This window comes from Colletes latitarsis, chromosome 5, assembly GCF_051014445.1.
Source record: "Colletes latitarsis isolate SP2378_abdomen chromosome 5, iyColLati1, whole genome shotgun sequence".
Taxonomy (NCBI): domain Eukaryota; kingdom Metazoa; phylum Arthropoda; class Insecta; order Hymenoptera; family Colletidae; genus Colletes; species Colletes latitarsis.
Window position 1 is genome coordinate 34,712,974 of NC_135138.1, and position 19,979 is coordinate 34,732,952.

The 19,979-nt window shown below is 44.6% G+C and overlaps 1 protein-coding gene across 1 annotated transcript; it reads left to right on the plus strand.

Moving 5' to 3' along the window:
• Positions 1-7,070: 7,070 nt before the first annotated feature.
• On the plus strand, positions 7,071-13,715 carry LOC143341866 (forkhead box protein D3-A). Its single transcript, XM_076765183.1, has one exon. It carries the CDS (start codon positions 8,138-8,140, stop codon positions 9,206-9,208), a length of 1,071 nt encoding a protein of 356 aa, XP_076621298.1. The 5' UTR covers positions 7,071-8,137; the 3' UTR covers positions 9,209-13,715.
• The last annotated feature ends 6,264 nt before the right edge of the window (positions 13,716-19,979 follow it).

A 19,979-nucleotide genomic window follows, 5' to 3' on the forward strand; every position in this document is an offset into this window, starting at 1 on the left:
GTATCCTCGACGTCATCCGGTTCATCGCCATTATGGATCCACGGAGGATCCTTCTTTTTAGGTAAGTATGATTTTCTTTCTATTCTTTAGATTGCAACCTTTTGTAGCATTTTATTCAAAATAACTAACTACTGTAGAGAAGTCAGCATTAAAAATAGCGAGTCTACTATTTAAAACCATAAAAGATGGTTCTCTAAACTCAAACGCGGTGGTTTTGATTTCAAGAATAAACTTTGGGTGGCTTCCTCTCGTTAATAATTATATTCTGAACAATCTAACGTCGGAGAATCTACGAATTTCAACGGACGAGATTAGAAAATTGCAAAATTGCCATCCTTCTCTAGAGGGAGGATTTTGCAGCCGCCTAAAAATCGGCAGAGATATATAGATGCTAATGAAGATTATTCTGATACGTAAAACGTAATTGAACTATTCATAAATATATCTAAAAATCGCCACGAAAAGAAATTAATTTGCAGACACGACTGTTTGCATTTTTAATTATTGAGATCTATTTACTGGTTGAAAACAACTATATTTGACCGGGGTAAAATGGTCGAAGGACTTCTTGTGCACCCTTTGAATGCGACCCCGCGTGTGCACCTTCGGTTTGAAAAAAGCGGAAGAGCCTCGCGTCGCGAAGACGCGGACTCGCCATAGTCTTTGTTGCGATCGGTGGCAGCAGCGGCGGCACCTCCACCCTATCGGAGTGGTTAGATCCCCCGGTTAGCGTGTTCCCCGTTCCTTGATTTGACCGAGCACAATGCACAATAAAAGAGCATTAGATCGTCGGCTTTGTCGAGCGGTTGCACGACTTCTCGTAACAATGGCGTGGCCCCCACTCGGCCGAAGTACTCGAAACACCTGGCAAACAAGGAAACAATGCGCACGAGCCGCACTTCGACGGGATTTCGCGCATTTGGGGTGCGCGCATGCTAACAAATTATCACCCTCCACCTCCACCCCCTCCCCCCTCCTGTCACTTTTCTCTCGTTTTCTCATTCCGTCTGCTTCCTCTGTTCGTGCCCGTAAACCGGCCAAATACTTTCCTTGCTCTAGCGATTACGCAGCAACCTCGTGTCAGCTAGGTTTAACGACCGCCCCCTCGAAATCCCAGCAGTCTCCTATATCTTCTCCTTCGAACTCTGCACCCCGTAAACACAATCCCTGCAAACGACGAACGCAGACGTTAAGATCGTCGATCTCCCTATTTGTTACGATCGTTGTAAATTTTTTTTCGAGTTTGCTCTCGATGGTTTTCCCCGGTTTTGTTCGTGACGCGCTAGAGCCACCCTTATTCGCCGTTGTGCCAGCAGTTGACCCAGCTACGTCGCGCGGAAGGTGACGCAACGAGAGCGAGAAGAAGGGGGAGAAGGAAGAAAATCAACCCGCATGTGCTCGGACGCACTCGAAAACGAAAAGTACTTTTGGACCGAGAGCGATATGGAGGCGATGTACGTCGGAGAACGTGAAGAGTGTACCGAGGGTGCGTGAACTATGAAATGCACCGGCTGTACACGGTCCCTCTTCCGACGAATGTAGCTCTGAAAAGCCACGAGAAATGTTTGTAATTGGGATCGTTGGCCCGTCGCGCTCTCGTTTCTTCGTCCACGGGTGCTACGCCAATGCGCGTTCAGACAGACTTCTGCGCTTATTTCTTTTGCGCGTATGTTTGGATCAAATTGATACTGAATTTTGCAGCGATGGAATCTGGGGGATCTTCTCAAACTTGATCTAATAATCGCGACATCTTCGTTTCTGTTGTACCATTCTAGACTTTCCTGCGACTTTCTGTTGGACACCATTGGCGTCGAATGTAAGATTTATCCATCAATTGATCTTCTCAGTCGTATAATCCTATTTTCTTTTTCAATTACCGTCGTTCTTTTCTCTGCTTTATACTTTTGTCTCTGGACCGTGAAGATCGATGAACCACGGTGAAACACACGTTTCAGCCAGTCGTTTTTGCTCGTCGACATCGTTAACGTCACGATCGCGAAACGACGCTGTACGCGTGCACGCCAACGGGAGTCTATCAATATTTCATAAGCCTGGTAAAAAGAGACGAGTGTTTACAGCACGCTAAGCGACAAATCCTCGATCTTGTTCGCCGGTTAGCCGTAAGTGTCTTCCCCGTCGGGCGATTTGCATCGAATTGAATTTCAAATTCGTCGGCGCTCTTGTGGCCGCAGTCTCGAGCATCCCAGGACCCTCGTGCTCCCGATCCGCGCGAAATGACATTATTATTAATATAGTCTCGCGATCCCACGACGTATCGACGAGCTTCCATAAAGCTTGCAACCCTCGCGTGAATGCATTTCTTCCATCTAAAAACGTTTTCACCATTGAATCACAGTCAAACTAATTATGGGGGGGGGGGGGGGTCGATAAAAAAAATTCGAACAAAATCTTTGTCTTGCAGAGCGTTAGTTCTCACTTATTTACGCGCAGAAAATTATTTTACACGACTAGGCACGCTACCCTCTGTCTACAGCCACGTGCACCCTAAAGAAAGGGTTGTGAAATTCGAACGATCCGAAAAATGGCAAGAAACGCGTCGCTGGTTTCGTCGGTGGTATCAAGCGTGGCCCGGATTACTTGTGCACGCGTCACAGAGAAAATCCCGCGGTTCTTATCCTCGCGAGGGAAGCGTTTGTTCGTCGTCTCTGAAACGCGTGGGTAAATGGCTGTTCTCTTTAACCGCGTACACGACGAGGAGAGCTCGTCGCGAGAAAAAAAGAGGCGTACCAGGAGTGGGGAGAGAAAGAACGAAGGAGGCTCGTCTCGCGAAAAAAAGAGAGGATCAGAGAGTTCTCGAGCCGAACGACGAAGGTGAAAAGAACGACGAGGGTGTACGAGGGTGGAAGGGGGGGGGGGGGCGGTCGGCGGGAAAAAAGGTAGAGTCACCGAAGGGAAAAACGGTGTCTTGGAAAAGGTGCAAAGCCGACAGTATTCTTTGTAGCAGGGGGATATTCGCCTTGTGTGCCGAAGACCTCTCGCACTTCTTTACCTTTTCGCCGTTACCAACCCTCCTCCCCTCGCCTCTTACTTCTTGGTCGACGTCCACTTCTTTCTCGCTCGACGATTTCCACTTCCTTGCTTCGCCTCCGTCTCTGTTCGCCTTCGCGGGCTAAACGATTACAGCGCAACTACCGTAGCGTCGAATGCTGGTCGACGTTGGTAGTAGTGGCGACTTACTTCTCCGCCCACGCCTGGGGATCCCTTGCTCGACGGGGCACTTCTGCCATGAGATATTTACCAACATCCAAGATGGCGGGCATAATCTTCCCGGGCTTTTGGCCGTAAGTCAGCGAGTCATCCACGCAGCCAGTCCCTTTTTCGCCCGTAAACACTTTCGTCGTTCTCGTTTTACTGACTCCGCCCTTTCGTCGTCTTTCGACGCCCGTCTTGACGTCGCAGGACACGGCTTCGCGGCTTCTCCCGGCTACGGCGTTAAGCGGGAACCGCCACAAACGGCGGCTCCTTTCTGCACGGGATCGATCACAAGGCCCGTCGTGCTTCTTGCGGCTTCCTCGAGGCGTACGCAGCCAGCCGTGTAACTCCAAGAAATTTTCACGAAAACTTGCTGACGGACGCGCCTCGTCCCAGCCTTCGGGATAAGAGACGCGTCCTTTAAGAATAATGTGTACCGATGGCGGACAGAAACATGTCCATACGTTTCTAGATCGGGTCTGGAACTATTAAAATAGCTCGCTTTTCAGATATTTGACAAATACTGCGAAGAATCGGAATATCTTAATAAGTAGAGACATTTTTAAATACCATTATGTGCGTTGTTGCACCGCCTCGAATGGTGGACGTTGAAGATTGCACTGTGAATGTCCTCGAAGTACCAGATTAACCCCTCTTTAAGCGTATACAAAGGGGAATCCCGTTGAATAGAGAATGATAAAATTGTTAAAATTATTCTATACAAAGTCATTAGACAAATCTCTGATGATCTCGACCAGCGTGTAAGGAGGAAATCGTGAAAGGTGGGCGCGTAATAAGTACAAGAGCTTCGCGGAAGATCCTCGAGATTTATTCGAAAGGAGATCGAGAGGGAAGAAATCAGGAGAGGTAAATACGTGTCGTGAGAGTCCAGGATAAGAAGCAATCGAATCGAATAGTGGAACTCGTGGAATCCGCAATCCGTCGCGAAGTGAATGGCGAACGCCTAAGGGTTCTATAGCAGGGTATACCGCCGTCTATTTCTCCCTTCGACGACCTAACCTAACCTAGCCGGAACCTTGGATTAAAGGCAGTAATCGCTGAATCGGCAAAAGACACGGAGACGGAGGTGAAAAGAAAGATTGTTGATCTTTCGGCGTTCTTCGTAGCTCCGATACTTGCCGAAGGAAGAGTCAAGGAAATCTATCAAGGCCGAGGAGTATCTCCGATAAAGTGAGCTTTCTTCGACTGTCTAAACGAATATCATTTGCAACGGATACAGTTTACTATGCTGCTCTCCTTCCATCGAAACCCGCTCGACGAACTATAACGAAATACCATTTTCGTACTTCGAATATACCTCTCTTTTCATTAAAGGCACAACGTTCTGTTCTTGAATCGTATAAACCCCTAAAAAGCGAATATTTTCGTTGCAAGGACTCGTTTGGTTCTTGTTGAGATCCATTAAAAAAATCATTTCTGAATTAGTTTTAAAAGTTTGATCACTTACATCAAGGAGTTCTGCACGGATTGGGAGACGCGTCTGACAGCGGACGGGCTATTTCCCCTGATTCTCTTGTATCTTCTCCCTCCAATCCTGAAACAGATATATCGTTTTAAAATCTGTATCGCGTCCACTGTGTTCTGAATAAAGTTGCAAAATAATAAACCCGGGAAGTCTGAAGAAGTAAAATTCAATCGTGGTCTTGCTCTATGGGGGTGGACGAATTTTCATCGGCGTTTTTCGGAATTCGTGGCAGTCGCGCGACGGAGAAAGCCAGCAATAACATGATGCTTCGATACACAATGAATATCGGCGTAAATAAATATAACGCGGAGGGGAAGAAAGAAGAGCAAAGCGGTGCTGGTAGTCACGGAAGTGCCTCGCTGGTACGCGGAGTAAGTGCAATAATACCAGATTATTTGCATCGCAAAGCCGTGCGTATGGGTAAACACAATATTCGCTCTCTGCTCGGCTCTGTGAACCGATAGTGCGCTCAGGTAGATACGCATCCGTCTATACCACTCCACCAGTATACCCGTCTTTCTCGTTCTATGGCGATCTCGTTCGCTCTCAGTCATCGTTCTCTCTTCCGTTCACCCTCTATTATCGTCCCCTCTTTCTCACCCTTTCATCGTATCCCGTCTATCATTATACCCTGTCCTCCTCTTTCCACCTACGCTTTTCGATCTCCCTCCGCCTTCGTAACCCCTCCCTCACGCTTCGATGCTGTCTCTATTTCTCTTCCTCTTTCTCTATGTACCGCCGCGGCGTAATACAGATTCTATTTGAGCTGCCTGAGGGAAGTTAACTCGTGATGCGTGCTGCTCGGCTCGCTCTGTTGGCGATACCACCGGATCCCATCGTTCTCCATTTCGACGCTGAAAATCCAAGGACCCCGGGTCTCGAGGACTCGTTTCCGGCCGAACGTTGCGCTCCTAATTACGAGAAACTGTGGCACGCCGCGGACAGAAGTCACTCCGGGGGTAGCGCCAAGAATAATTCACCGATTCGAACGATCAACGAGGGAAATGAATATGCAGTACCTATACACCTACTCTGGGGATGTAAAAGTAAAGAAAGACGCTCGTAAACGTGCGTTTGCACGGCCTATTGAGAAAATAACTTCGATTATTAAGTAATTCTTATATTTCATATCATATATGAGCAGTCTGCTTGTAAGCTCAGTATAAACAATTCCATTTGTTCCATAACTTCCGGTTGAAAGCATAGACGTTAATAGCGACTATTATTCCAAGACAAAATGGTTTATTGCGTTGGTCCCGTGAATGCTTCCGTATTGAAATTTCACGGAGAATTTTTTTTTTATATGCAATAAAACGCAAGTAGAGCGTAAAAGTTACCGAGGCAGCGAAATATTGATTTTCGTAACATTCGAGTAGGATCTAGTAATTGAGGTTAAGTAGAAACTGCAAGGGGATTTAGGGCAAAAGTTTTGCATTCGGTTAACTCAACTGCTCCTTAATTACGGTTAATACGATCTTTCCTGCAAAATCCTGTCAAGAGGAATATATTAATTGGTGCGTTATTGGTTGAATTATCGGTGGTGCTAATAATAGTTAAACTTTGGTAATTTATCCATTGATTAATTTTAATAGATTCACGTTCTAAATCAAACAACAAGGAATTGAATCGATAGGTATGTATCGTTTAAATTAATCGTCTACCAAACCGATCACGTATTTCTTATGTATTCGATTCCACCGAGCGGTTATCCGATAGTTATCGAAATAGCTGCATTTGTCTCTCTATTTCCGATAATCAATGTTCCATAATCGTCGATTCGCATAAGGCATCAGTTTAAGAGGCAAATTACAAACATAATATTGTATCGTTGGGTGCCTGATCAATGTCGAGTTTATCATATTCCTCCTTTCTTTATTTAAAAAGTCTCTGTCTCAGGACTCTAAAATACAAAAAATACGAGATTAGAAAAACTGATACATGTGCCATAATAACTAAGACTCCTTCATTTTGAGTTACAAATCCCCGACAAAATTGTTACACGAACGATTGGAAATAGTCTAGACAAAATGACGTGATGTTTTAACATTTGTTTGCGGTATTTCTTATTTAATAATCATCCCTAAACTTGAGGAGAACCAGCTCGACGCATCTTCTTCGAACTACCATTCTTGTCAGTGGTCGAAAAGGCTCGCGCCATTCCTTAACTCGAACGGTTATGTTGAGAACCGCAAATCTATAGACCGGTATCACGGAAACGAGTATCGATACAGCCTCGGCTTCATACGTTCTATTAGTATGTAACGCCTGGTCCCTTTACCGCGCCGCTCAAAGCAAAGCAGCCCCCGGAGTGTTACAATTTCGCCCTCTCTACCCCAGTCTGCCTCGAAAGTCCCTTTATCTACCCCGCTATTTTCCTAACTCCGACGTCCCCTCCGGGGGTTTCTCCTCGTTGGTGGTGACGACAACGATTCCTCTTCTCCCGAAAGAGGATGGAAGGGAGCCTCTGTTGCCCGGCTATGGTGGGGATACCCCGCCACCCCTACAGTAGGGGTTGAAATGCCCGCCCATCGGTCCGCCCACGTAGGGCCAAAGCAGTCACTTCGAATCAATTCGACCCACGATTTCGCCTCGTAGACGGTCCTCCAGGGTGCTGGCACACTCGCATTCGCGCTTCATAACCTTCGACCGCATTTCGCGCACCTAACCTAGCGCGATCGAGACCTCGAGGTCTATGCATATCCGTCGGGACGACGGACAAACAGTGATAAACAGTAATATCGTCGGTTCTCTCGTTCTTCCCATTGTGGTGAGTGACTCAACGAACTGTCAGTCGAGAGTTTAAGGACACGTGAGGCCGGAAGACGTCGCCGGGTCAGCCGCTGAGGTTCGCGCGCGAACACCGATCGTCGACGCCGATCGCTGGAGGAGCTCGTCGTTCGGAAGACTCGTCGGAGACGCGAGATCGATAAGCCTCGAGCATGAGCGAATATCGTGACAGGTTCGCGTAGATCCAGACAGACGACTGGTGAACGATAAAGCCGCTTCGAGCGCGTCACTAAGAGCGACCGCGGCACCGACATCCTTGAGACGCAGCGTCGTTGCTCCGCGAGCGAGCGGATGACGGCGAACAGGCGAAGAAAAAATCGTTATCGTTGTGGAAACAAACTATTAGCGTAAGATAGCATTTCGTCGGAGCTGGCGCGTGACAGTTGCTCCGGTAAAATATGTCGGAAGAGGAACGTCCACGGTGCATCGCGACCGTTTAGTGACTCGCTATCGACGGTCGTTCGTATCCGACGAGCATTGTTCCTTCAGCTGTAGCCGCACGACGGACGCACATGTTCACAGAATCCGGAGTAGAACCGTGGAACCGACGTGAAATGACGTGGACCAACGGCGACCGCGAACAGGTCCGCCAAGACCACGGGCATTAGTTCCCGACGATCGACGCGTGAATGTGCCCGTCAAGTAATCACGATGGAACCGCGTGGGATGATGATGTCGAACCTGTCGTGCGACGGCTGCGCGGACAGCGATCGGGATTCCGACAGCAGCAGCATGATCGTGGACCCGGTGAGTCTCGACAAGAACGATTTGTCGCCGTCCCAGTCGTCGTCGAGCCCCATAATACCGAGCTCCCCCGTGCCGCCCACGTCCTCGTCGCGAAACCGCGGCGGTAGTCGTAGTAAGAAGAATTACACGATGATGTCGACGAACGGTCAACAAAAGGCAGCACCGCCCGGGCAGGCCACGTCCTACGGAAACGACAAGATGTCTTCGTCCCTGATCAAGCCGCCATACTCCTACATAGCCCTGATCACGATGGCCATACTCCAATCGCCCCAGAAGAAGCTCACCCTAAGTGGGATCTGCGAGTTCATAATGTCGCGGTTTCCCTACTACCACGACAAGTTCCCCGCCTGGCAGAATTCCATCAGACACAACCTGTCCCTGAACGACTGCTTCATTAAGATACCGCGCGAGCCAGGGAACCCTGGCAAAGGCAATTACTGGACGCTGGACCCTCTGGCCGAGGACATGTTCGACAACGGGAGCTTCCTGCGGCGCAGGAAGAGGTACAAGAGGCCACCGCCGCATTATGTACTCCGCGACAGAGCGATCATGGCCACGTTCGCCATCTGCGGCGACCGGGGACCGTGCCCCGGCGGCGGCGGTGGGCATCCCGGCGCCCTGACTTATCCCAGCGCCGCCTATCTGTCCCCGCCACCCGGTCTGCCGTTGCTCGACTTCTCTCCTTCGACCTTGGAGGCCCTCAAACTCGGCGGGTTCCTGGAACCGCCGCCGCCGCTGTACAAACCCGTGCCCATCACCGCCCCGCCGATCAGGCAGCTGGACCCGACGCCCACGAGGGCCACCACGATACCAACGAGTCATCCTCCAGTCGACAAGAAGAGGAACTTCAGTATCGACGCTCTGATCGGCAAGCAGGCGGCCAGCGACCAGAACTGCGGCGGTTTGTTGGATCTCAGCCCGACGGAACATCGGGAGATCAGAAGTCAAGCGTCCGCTTTCTCGCCTCTGATCTAGAGGACCCGGAGGATCGAGACTCTCGGTTCGATCTTGAAGGTCCGACGGACCACTTTGTCCCCGAGGCTTCTCGAACGCGAACGCTCAGACGTTCAGTCGTCGTTGGCTGAGATCTGGTCCGAGAGTATTTGTTCTTTTCTCTTCTAGCGAGGCGAGGACGATTCGAGGCGTATCTCTAACGGGATGCAACGCTATATTGTCTCCGAATTTCCCTAATTTAACGCGCTGGCGGTGAGGGTTATCGATAGCCTGATCACTAGCTACGAATCGTAGAAGCAAATCGCGAGTGACACGATGGAAAGTGAAACGATCTCAGAGAACCGGTACGATACCAATAGAAGAACTCGCTACGAAGCTAAGATTCATACGTACGACTTGTGTAAAAAGACGCGAATGGGAGAATCGAATAATTGTAAAAAAAAGTGTAGTGCAATAGTGTAGTGATTTGTTTAACGTAACGAAAGCGTCCCTCCGCTCCGCTGACGATCGAAAGATTCTTAGTGACTGTACGAACTTGAGTAGTGATGAGACCAATCCAATGACATGGTCGATACGTATCGATTCCCAGGCAATGTGTCGAGGTATCGATATAAGTAAAATGCACTTGACGTTTCTTCTAGTATCGATACTATTCAAGCATCATCGAGGCCTCGACGAAACGATTGTGTAGGCGTCAGAGTTGCCGATCATTCGAATTTTGACTACTTTTCGCTCCTGAAACCTAGTCTTCAGCCTGCAATGAAAAAAACTGATTAGAATTCAAACTTAATAACAAGAATCTTTGAAAAATGCTATTGGAAAGGACTTTATATCAATTAAACCGAGGACTGATTAAAAAGTTAGTAGTATTTGAATAAAATTCATCGTATTGAGACTTCCAAGTTCGAAAGATCTTTAAAAGTAACTGATACTTTGTACGCGTTGAAAATGTAGTTAAACAAATATCGAAGATGACGCGATTAATAAGTATCGATACGGCAGTAATATGTCTCGATAAGTCTGAAATGATTTGAAGACGTTCCTCGGAGATTAGATACGGTAGTATCAATGCGAAACGTAAATGTATCGATGGTATCAAATCAGTCCCATCACTACACTTGGTTCTTTCCGAGCGAAATTCGATGTTCCATTTTTCCCCAGTCTTTCGTTCTCGCGTTCTACTCACTTGGTCCAAGAAGCCGCCCCCACAGCACGTTTGGCTCGCTCGTAAACGATCGATTAATATCGGCACTGTAAATACACACCCCCCGTACAAATCTTTGCTCAGCTTTCTATTGTTTGCGAGTGAGTGAGTGAGAGCCAGAGAGAATGATATATCACGACAGAAAGAGAGAGGAGGTCAGTTCACTCGAATGGATTTTAATGTAAAGCTCGATTCGCCGTGTTCTTTGGACAAGTAGACGTTTAGTGTACATAGTAATGCGAAATATAGGAAGCGTGTTGTGTAACGAATATTTGTTACTTCGATCAATGGGAATTTTCAGAATGCTCGGGATGAACGTACTTATCATCGTTTCTCAAACATCCGTCTTATCTTTCGTTTCTTATTTTTAATTACGATGTTTGTTATGCAACGAGCGCAGAGTACTTACGGGCTGCGACATAGATTAATCTCGATTTATGTCTAGTTTATTGATAATGAAAATGTTGACGTTATTCGCGAGGGACGGCCTCGTGATATGCGAGGGAATTTGGGATTTAATTCGTTGGTCGTGCGCGATCCATCGAGCAGATATCGAGTCAACATCGCTCAGGAATACGGTAATCGAAGATCTTTGATACGTTAAGTAAGTTAGACATTGAGTACGGATATTATTACGGTATCTTTTCTATCCGAGGTACTCTCGGTACATTTTTAAAAAAACAGGAACAGGAAGATTAAAAAATAATTCAACAGTTTTGAAAATAATCGAAACTTTTTGTCGAAGCTAGTTTAGTTTAGACTCGGTAGTTCTACGGACTGATTTATTCCAGAACGAATTTATTTAGTAATACATTTTTTAAAGCGACGAATTATTTTTCAACGATTCTGTATTTTGAGTCGTGTACGAACTAGGAACACCGTTAATCGTGTCGAGATCCTCCACTTTGCCGAACAATTACTTTATCTAGAATAATTTCTTAAAACGAATGATTGCATAGTTCGTTCATTTATTTGTTCCGTTAAGATGGAGATAGAGTCGGAGCAACGAAGAGCAGAGGACCTTGGCAGGATTAAATTGTTTTCGTTAAAATACAAATGAAACGACGAATACGATTACAAAGGCAGTATTAGAACAATTACTCAAAGACAGAATTAAAACGTTGCTGTTGGAGAGAATTGTTGAACCTATTGCAACATTGATTATGCTTTAAGAAACGATTTTTTGAGTGTTGTTACGCAGCCATTGTAATAGATAGAAACAATTTGTATAATTTCGTACATTATTTTTACACAAAAGTCCCTCTAAAACTTTAAAACGATAAAATTAAAGTAGCAATTCTTCGAACGTAATACACGCAAACGATTATTAATTTTCAATCACTGCAATTATTTCGTCCGTCGATCGGCGAGTATTAACGCGATCCAGAAAAAAGATTTCGCTCGTACTAAAAATGGTATTAAAAAAAATAAAACTTCAATAACCAGAGCACAATTTTACAAACGCAATATATAACATTGATTTATACTATTTTCCAACGGGAATAATTTTTTTATTTGTATTTTTTTTTATTCGAAAAATTGTAAACAGAGGCTGCGATACTCAGGGTGCAATTTTGCAAGCGTAATGCATACAAATGAGTTGTATTATTTTCCAATCACCGGGAATTATTTTCCTTCGCTCGCGTGTACGATATTAATTTTCACGTGGAATTTCTTTCTAATTAATCAACGTATACTAATGGGATTTCTTTGATCCCGGGTAATCGAAAACAGAGGGTGGAATTTTGCAAACGCGACCCACACGAGATAATATTTTGCAATTATTGGAATCAGTTATTTTACGTGCACGATGTTATTTTACTTGCAGTAACGTTTTTTAATTAATCATCGAATACGCGAACGTGTGATTTCTACGATCCTGAAAAATAGCGAACCGCAGTCTGCGATACTCGGACGGTAATTTTGCAAACGTAATACATAAAAATGATTTATACCATTCTCCGATCACTGGACGCTGTTCGTTCATTGAAGCGCGGGACAGAAATTTTTACCAGAATTCTTTTCCGATCGATCGACGAATATTAACGCGATCCTAAACAACAGGTCCTTTCAGCCAAAAAAATTCAATGGATTCAATAAAATCGTGCGTAAAAAAAGAAAAGGAGTAGAAAGAAAAGCAAAAACGCGGGGCGACGAGGCTCGTCGACGTCGGGAATCAAACGATTTTCAACGTCGACGCACGACGCTAGCTCTGATCCACCTGTAAGCGTTTTGAAACGCGCACGCAGAGATTCACGACAAAAGAGAATGGAATAATTTGCAATTAATCCCCTCGACGATACGCATCCATGACGAGTACGCGCGTATTAGTCTATACATGTACACACGCAGACATATAAACCACCTAGTGAATTTCCCTCGATATAGGATGGCAATTGCGAGATAAGGTACGCGATGCACGATAGTGCAACGCTGCACCGATGCAACGAATCGGTCGAATCTGTGTTTATCCTTGCGTCAGAAACGAAAAAGGTGTTCTTATTTTATCCCCAGCGATTCGAGCACCGAAACTTCATCGCGTATTATCGATATCGTTGAAAGTGAATATGGTATCCATTTAAATTGAAAATGCTTAATTACGATGACGATCTTCTTGATACGTACGATCGTCAGAATGTAATGTGAAGTTTCTTTAGGAAAGAATTCTTTTTTTTCGATTCGTGGCACTCCGAGGCGAAGAATGCCGTGTTACGTTATCGTCAACATTTATGCAAAATCGGATTACACAGCTCGTGTGGCTGAGACGCGAACGACGTTTGTCACGATAACGAAAATCATTATGCTAATAATAGACCGCACCTCGTTGCGAGATAAATCTGGATCTTGCGTATCGGTGTGTAACCGGCAATCTGTCAGGATCATCCGTGGAATTTTCGCGAGAATTTTCTGACAGCAGAAAATACCACATTTGGCGCGGAAAATAATTTATTTCGATAGCGTTTTGCACTCAACGAAATTTCGGTCCGAACGAGCAGAGCGTGACGTTAAATGGAATTTGTTCTAACAAACGCAAGAATGTCGTGCAATATTTTCTTCGGTATTAAACAAAATGAAAAAAGAAAATATCCCAGGTAATTAACGATTATTGTTTGAACGATGTATATTTTACTAATGTCATCGAGTTTCAGCTGTCGTGTTAGGGTATTGTGAGGAAATTTAAGCGATACGTCTGTTTGTTCCTTTACTAAATAAGTACCGACGCCATAATGTATGTTTAGTTATAGGTTTATCGTTAAACTTGTCTCTTGTAGATTTAGTAAGTATTATACGTGTCAAAACGATAGATTTATAATAACGTGTAATAATGTCAACAATAAAGTACTGTTAAGTATACCGGTCGCATTTATTTTCACGCACAAGTCCCTAAAATCCCATTCCTTGTATTGCAGAGTTTAAGGAACAAAAATAATAGAATTGCACTAGACTTTAAAATCATTGTCCCTAAATTGTAAACTATCGTGTTAATTTTTTTTTAATAAACTTCTTAGTGAAGTCTATCCGCCCTTGGTTTCGACGCAAAGTTAGATTGCAAGGCAATTTTTGGTGAAAATGATCGACGCGAGACGGTTGGAAGTCGAGTAGCTGGGTCGCGCGAGTCGCGTTGGGTTCTCATCGAAAGTGGCTGACAAAGTAGAAAGAAAGGACGTGTTCATCGTTGTCGCGATCATGGTACTTGGGCCGTGTGCACCCCTTTAATCGTTCGTCAAGTGTGTGTGCATTCGGAATGTAATATATCCTGGACGGCACGTGACGCGACACGTGCCGCCAAGTGTTTGTTTCGGTTTGTATTGTCACCACGGATACGTGGTCGTGCTACGGAGGTGTGCCGTGTCCTCGGGGAAGGGATAGGGACGCGCGTCCCTTTCATAATTCCACGCTCGTTCGAGTAAATAACGTGCCAGCAGTTGACAATTAGGACGATGGGAAAGAGATTCATTACTGAGAGCAGACTAATAGCGAATCGATCGAGGGAAAGACCGCCGATGGGTGCCTGATAATCCTCGGGAAGAAACTGCGAGACCTGGTCGGTCCAAGCGCTCGTGAAACCTCGCTTCGAGCTTCCCAAGAATTTTCTCGACGCTGTCTACAATAATATTCGAATCTCATAAGCACCTGTTTGAATATTTCTTAGCCCTAGCTCTATATAGTCTCCTTTTCAAGTTGTTTATGCTAACCAACGTACTGATAACGCAAAGAACTTTGCAGGAAATAACCAGCCATTGCAAACATGGTTACTCCGGAAACTGGAGTATATGGTGGCTGGTAATTTATCTGCTAAGAGAAAAATCGTCGATAGATCTATGTTAAGAAGAAGCCAACGCGAATATCGCTGCATAAAGAGACGGTCGTCGCTACGTGCCAAGCCTGTTTGAAATACCGCCTCACCTCGACCCTGAATCTGAGCGTTATCTCGTTATTTTATCGCCCGCGATTTCGCGTTCGCTTGTGTGCAACTAGACCGAGATAGTGCAACAATAGTTAACTTCTGAAGCGACACTGTCGCCGACGTGTCACGCGCAACAGTGATCGTAAATTTTCTTGTCACATTGCAGTCGATAGAAACGAGAGAGTCGAAGGAAGAAACGAGACGCGAGATTCTGTTGCATTGAAGTGTAGAAATCACCGGTTATCGGTTGATCGTTCAAGTAGATATTAGATTTGATACTGCTTACGATGGGTGAGACTATTTACGCTACGCTGTTAGATAATAAAAGATATTTTAGTGTGTATAGGCGAGGAAACGAAGACCGCTCCTAGGTGGAATTATTCTGTCTGGTCTACGTTTCCCTAGACCTTGGGCCTCGACCTTCTTTCTGAAAAGTTCATATTCAAATCCTATAAGGCACTTTGGTACTACTATTTGGCAGAATTCTAATATCTCGGGTAGTTCAAGGCGTATCTCAGATAAAGTCTCAAGTACGATGTAAATCTTCCAGAAGTATGGAAAACATTGTAGAAATACCTTATACTCCCTACGATCTTCTCAAGTACGCTAGAGATGACGGGTATCGTGCGGTCCCAGCAAAATCAATTCCGTAATTGGCTGACGGCTCACCTGGAATCAGAGATTCGTGGTTGTTTATGACAGAGAGACAAAAATAAGAGGAGTGTCGTGAAGGAGGGGTAGGAGAAAACGACGGAGAAAATAAAAATATTGCGTAGAGGGAGGCTGGAGGTTTGGAGCAGAAAGGAATTAAAAACACGTGCAGAAGGACTGGGGGCTGGTTGGCAGGCTCGAAAAGCTGCATCGTTCCGGCTGTTTTCGTCACGATCGAGGAATGTAATATCGTCACCCCAAGCGACAAGAGTTGCCTTCGAGAGTATCGTCGTTTAGAATACCACGAGGGGGATGTGGGGGCCTGGATTAAACTGCAATGAAAATCCACTCATTTCCTACTCCCTTCGCTTTCCTTCGTTCCTCTTCGACGCAGACACGCCTGTATCGGGGCGAGTAAACAAGTTATTACCTACATACCTGCTGCTGTCTCTTTCGTCGTCTCCCTGACGATCATCTGTTTCATATTGCACTTTCAGCGAGAGACTCGGCATTAGCATCTTCCTCTACAGCTTTGCAACTAACATTGCGGTAGACTGTTCGCAGCAATTATTGGTTATTATTCAGCGGTGGTGAATCTAGAAGGTTAATAAAAATTCAGGATCTTGAGGATTCGAAAATCCCTCTTCCAGGAAATAAATATACAAAGTGTATAGTGTGTTATTGGCAGTGCATTTGTAATCAGTAACCCAGAAAGTCTCTGAGAATTGATTTTCGAAAGAAATAGGTCGGATAGAGAAATTCATGACTCAAAGGGTTAAACTTAACACAGTTTCTTCTGACGAACCAGAAACTTTTTAAAGAGCGATACGTGTACGTTCGCAAACGCGTGTCAAGAAGCATCTGGTATTATTTCTTTGTGATGAAATAGCACAAACTTGAAATAGATTTACAAAATTTATATTTCCTCGTAGCTGAAGGGGTTGAAGAAATTGAGACAGATTTCGAATCAGCTTATTCGTCGATGACATTCGTTTTAGCGTTCTGTTAGACCCTAATAGAATTTTCCACTTCAGAGAGGAGGAACGAAAACGAGATTAAACATCGGCGTACGAGCATTTCCATTAATTTCAATTTGCAATAAATGGCCGATAAAGTATTAAAATGCAACTAGTATGTTCACCGAGGGTTAAATACTTCATACAGAAGAATAGGATAAGTCTTCATTGACTCGACAGTGAGATTAGAAGATCAATAACCCAACGTAACAAGATATTAGCTAGACAATGACCAAGAAAATGTTAAGTCTCCAGTCCCGTGGCTACGTAGGCTTAAATTCCCAGAAACTGGAGCATCGAGGACTCCGTAAAAGAGGCAAAGTCGCGGAAGGACTCCGGTTGATGAACGAGGACAGGCCAATGGTTTCGGTTCTGCAAGAATTCCTCACGGTGAAAGAAAAACGTGGACCGCGCGAACGAAGACGGGATATGCGAAATATTTCGCGAACGTCGCGACAGGAGCATCGGAGGAATGGTAGAATCGGGTGTACACGAAGTGTCGCGTGTGAAAGATTCCGGTTGAAGCAGCTACTTCGCCTCATCCAGCGGAACAAGCAATGACCAATATTATGATAATTCTAACCCCCTCGCGTTTTATCTCACCACCTCGACGCCACCCCCTCCCCTGCTCCTCCTTCGGCAACATCAAGGTGCACGAGTCGCGGATATGGGCAGCCATATTTGAGGGTGCGGGCGTGGCTTTCCGGTTGCCCGGGGTAACCGGCACCGGCGTTATCCCGATATCGACCTGGGAGCAACGAGAAGGGTGGCTAGGCTTCTGTCCAGGAGGGAAAATGTTATCACTGCTTTGTGGTGGCTAAGATAGCAACCCACTTTCCCTCTAACCCTTCTTCGTCCCTCTACGAATCCTCATCACCTCCCACCCCCTTCCACCTGGCCTTGCTCTTCCTCAATTTACGCCACGAACATCTTCCGGCCGCGTAATATTCCTGGATATCGTGTCACCCGAACGCAACGATTCCCTTCGTTATTGTCGACGACATTTTTACCGCTCCAGGCCGCGATTATTACGCGAACTGCCGTTTACAGCCACCCCCCAATCCGTAACTATAGTTGTTTTCGAATATAGAGTTAGCGAAGAGAGATAGCAATCCTAGGGTGACGATATATTACAGTTATATGGTACATTTTCTTAAAATTATATAAAAGTTATTGTTCCTGTCGCGAATGTTATAAATTTGGAAGCTGCAGATATAACAGTCTACCATACACTTAGTCGATTCAAAGATGGCTGACCGATCCCCGAAAGTTCATTCTGTATTCCCGTACATTTTTTATCGTTCCGGAGTTGCCAGAACTAAAATAAAATTGTAATCTTATTCTCCACGCTCCTCTCATTCTGTTCCCCAGCCCCAGCGACTAAGTTTAATAACGGTTTTTACATCGAGTCATCGGTAAATACATTTAGCGACTTGTTTTCGCCATTTTGTGCCTCTGCAGACAAAAACACGGCCGGAAAAGTATCGGAATTTTCCCCGTAGTTTTTCCGTGGAATGTGTTTGGACCATAACATGCCTCCACTAGAGACGTGAATTTGATTTATGCACAACTGTTGCACGTTATGGATTTCGAAAGGAATTCTCAACTCTTTTTCATATTTTGGAATTTCCGCGTCACTTTGATTCGGTAATGTACGGGGTGTCTCGCGTAACTTCATTTCCCCACTATATTGCGAAATATTATCTCAATTTCTTGAATTAACAAAAAATGCTCGCTAGAAAATTGTGTACGCGCGGGAACAGACATTGCGCGACGATGAATTTTTATTGTAAGCGGAATATTACGCTTCGATCCTCGCTTTCGGATTCTCGACCGTACGAAACGCTTCTTACTGAAAGTATATAACAAACTAAATTGAAAATATATGTATAAAAATTAAAATATTTTTGGGAGCAAGTAGAATATTATCAACGGGAATAAAGTACAATTTCAGTATAGTTTAAAAAGATACAAATGCAAAGGAACCTCTAAACTAATATATTAATAAATAAATACGTAATGGTTTGATGTACCTTGCTAGAGACAATTCTTATCGGAGGTTGGATAATTATTAGGACACGATAGAGATCACACACGATCCAGATAGAGAGCGGAGGAGTCCACAACGTGTCGTAGTCTACGAAGGAATTTTGAGAATGTGTGCGAACCAAGGATGATATTAGATTCTTGGACAAAGTTTTCGCATGGTCGAGGTCTCGAGAGCTGTTCCGGAGGCTGCTCGTCCGTGAGGAAGGGAACGCGTGTTAGCTAGCCTTCGGCATTGATTTCTTCTTGGTGCTTTTATCTTCGTTCTTGGCGATAGAATACCAGTAGCCGTTAAATTAAACCTCTCATCGCTCGACACTGCCACTCCACTTATTCCTTGCAACACTATCGTCGATTTATTCCGCGCCCTAATTTTGCAGACCCTCTCACACATACAGCACGTCCCCTATAAAATTCGAACGCTTATTAAACAAAATAAAATCACGTTAAACCAGAACATATATCTAATTATAAAGCGTCAAGTGGAGCAAAGAAAATCAGATATCAATTGAGGAAAGAGATATCTAAAATTGTACAGAGACCCTAAGTTTAAAGTATTGTGGGCGATATAAACTGTTATTCAGATAACCCAGCGATCTACACAGAAGCATGGAAACGAGAATATAGTTTTTGTGTCGTTGGCGAAAAATGGGAACTGGTGTGGCGGATAAGAAAGTACGACATTTATAATGTATAGGTTTCTTGGGAAGGTTCAGGCATGTGCCTTAAAACTTCTGTCCGCTTTTGCGTCGCTACCAGAGTGGTTTCGAAGGAAAGAAATAAGTGTATAAGAATACGTATGTGCATGTATACGTACGTATACCATATAGGTAAAACGCGATGCATTAGGGAATAGCTTTCAATTCTTCTCTTTCTATCGAATTGAAACGCTTACTGATCATTCATGAACGAACATTAAGCACAAAGAAGTATCGAGCCCTTTATTTTACTAAGCAAATTATTAACTAACCAATTAAGATTGTACGAGTCTTTCGATTCCAAATAAAAATTGCATCCACGTTAGAAATAGTCGAAACTACAATACTGTACAATCGCCATACTCTTGAACATTATACGAACGAAATACAATAATTGTCCTGTCCTGTCCCCCATATTTCAATGATCCAGACACAGAACCATCATCGTGTTCTACCCGTATAATTTTGAAGAGCACGATTATTGCACAATACTTCAGATTTTACTATTCCTATTTAGTTATGTGACAGATTTATTGCTATAGAATAATGGTTGTACAAATAAAAAAACAGTACTTGCACGAGTGACAGAAAAGAACAAAATAACTTTGCTGGACGGAAGACTGTGTCCAGTTCTCGGTCACATCGGTCCGCAAGACAAAAAGTTTAACCGCAAACCTGTGTACACGATGGGCAAAAAAAAGAAATGAACGTTTAAAAATGGAAAATAACTTTCTAAATTCCTTTATCAGGAAAGAAAGATACATGAAAT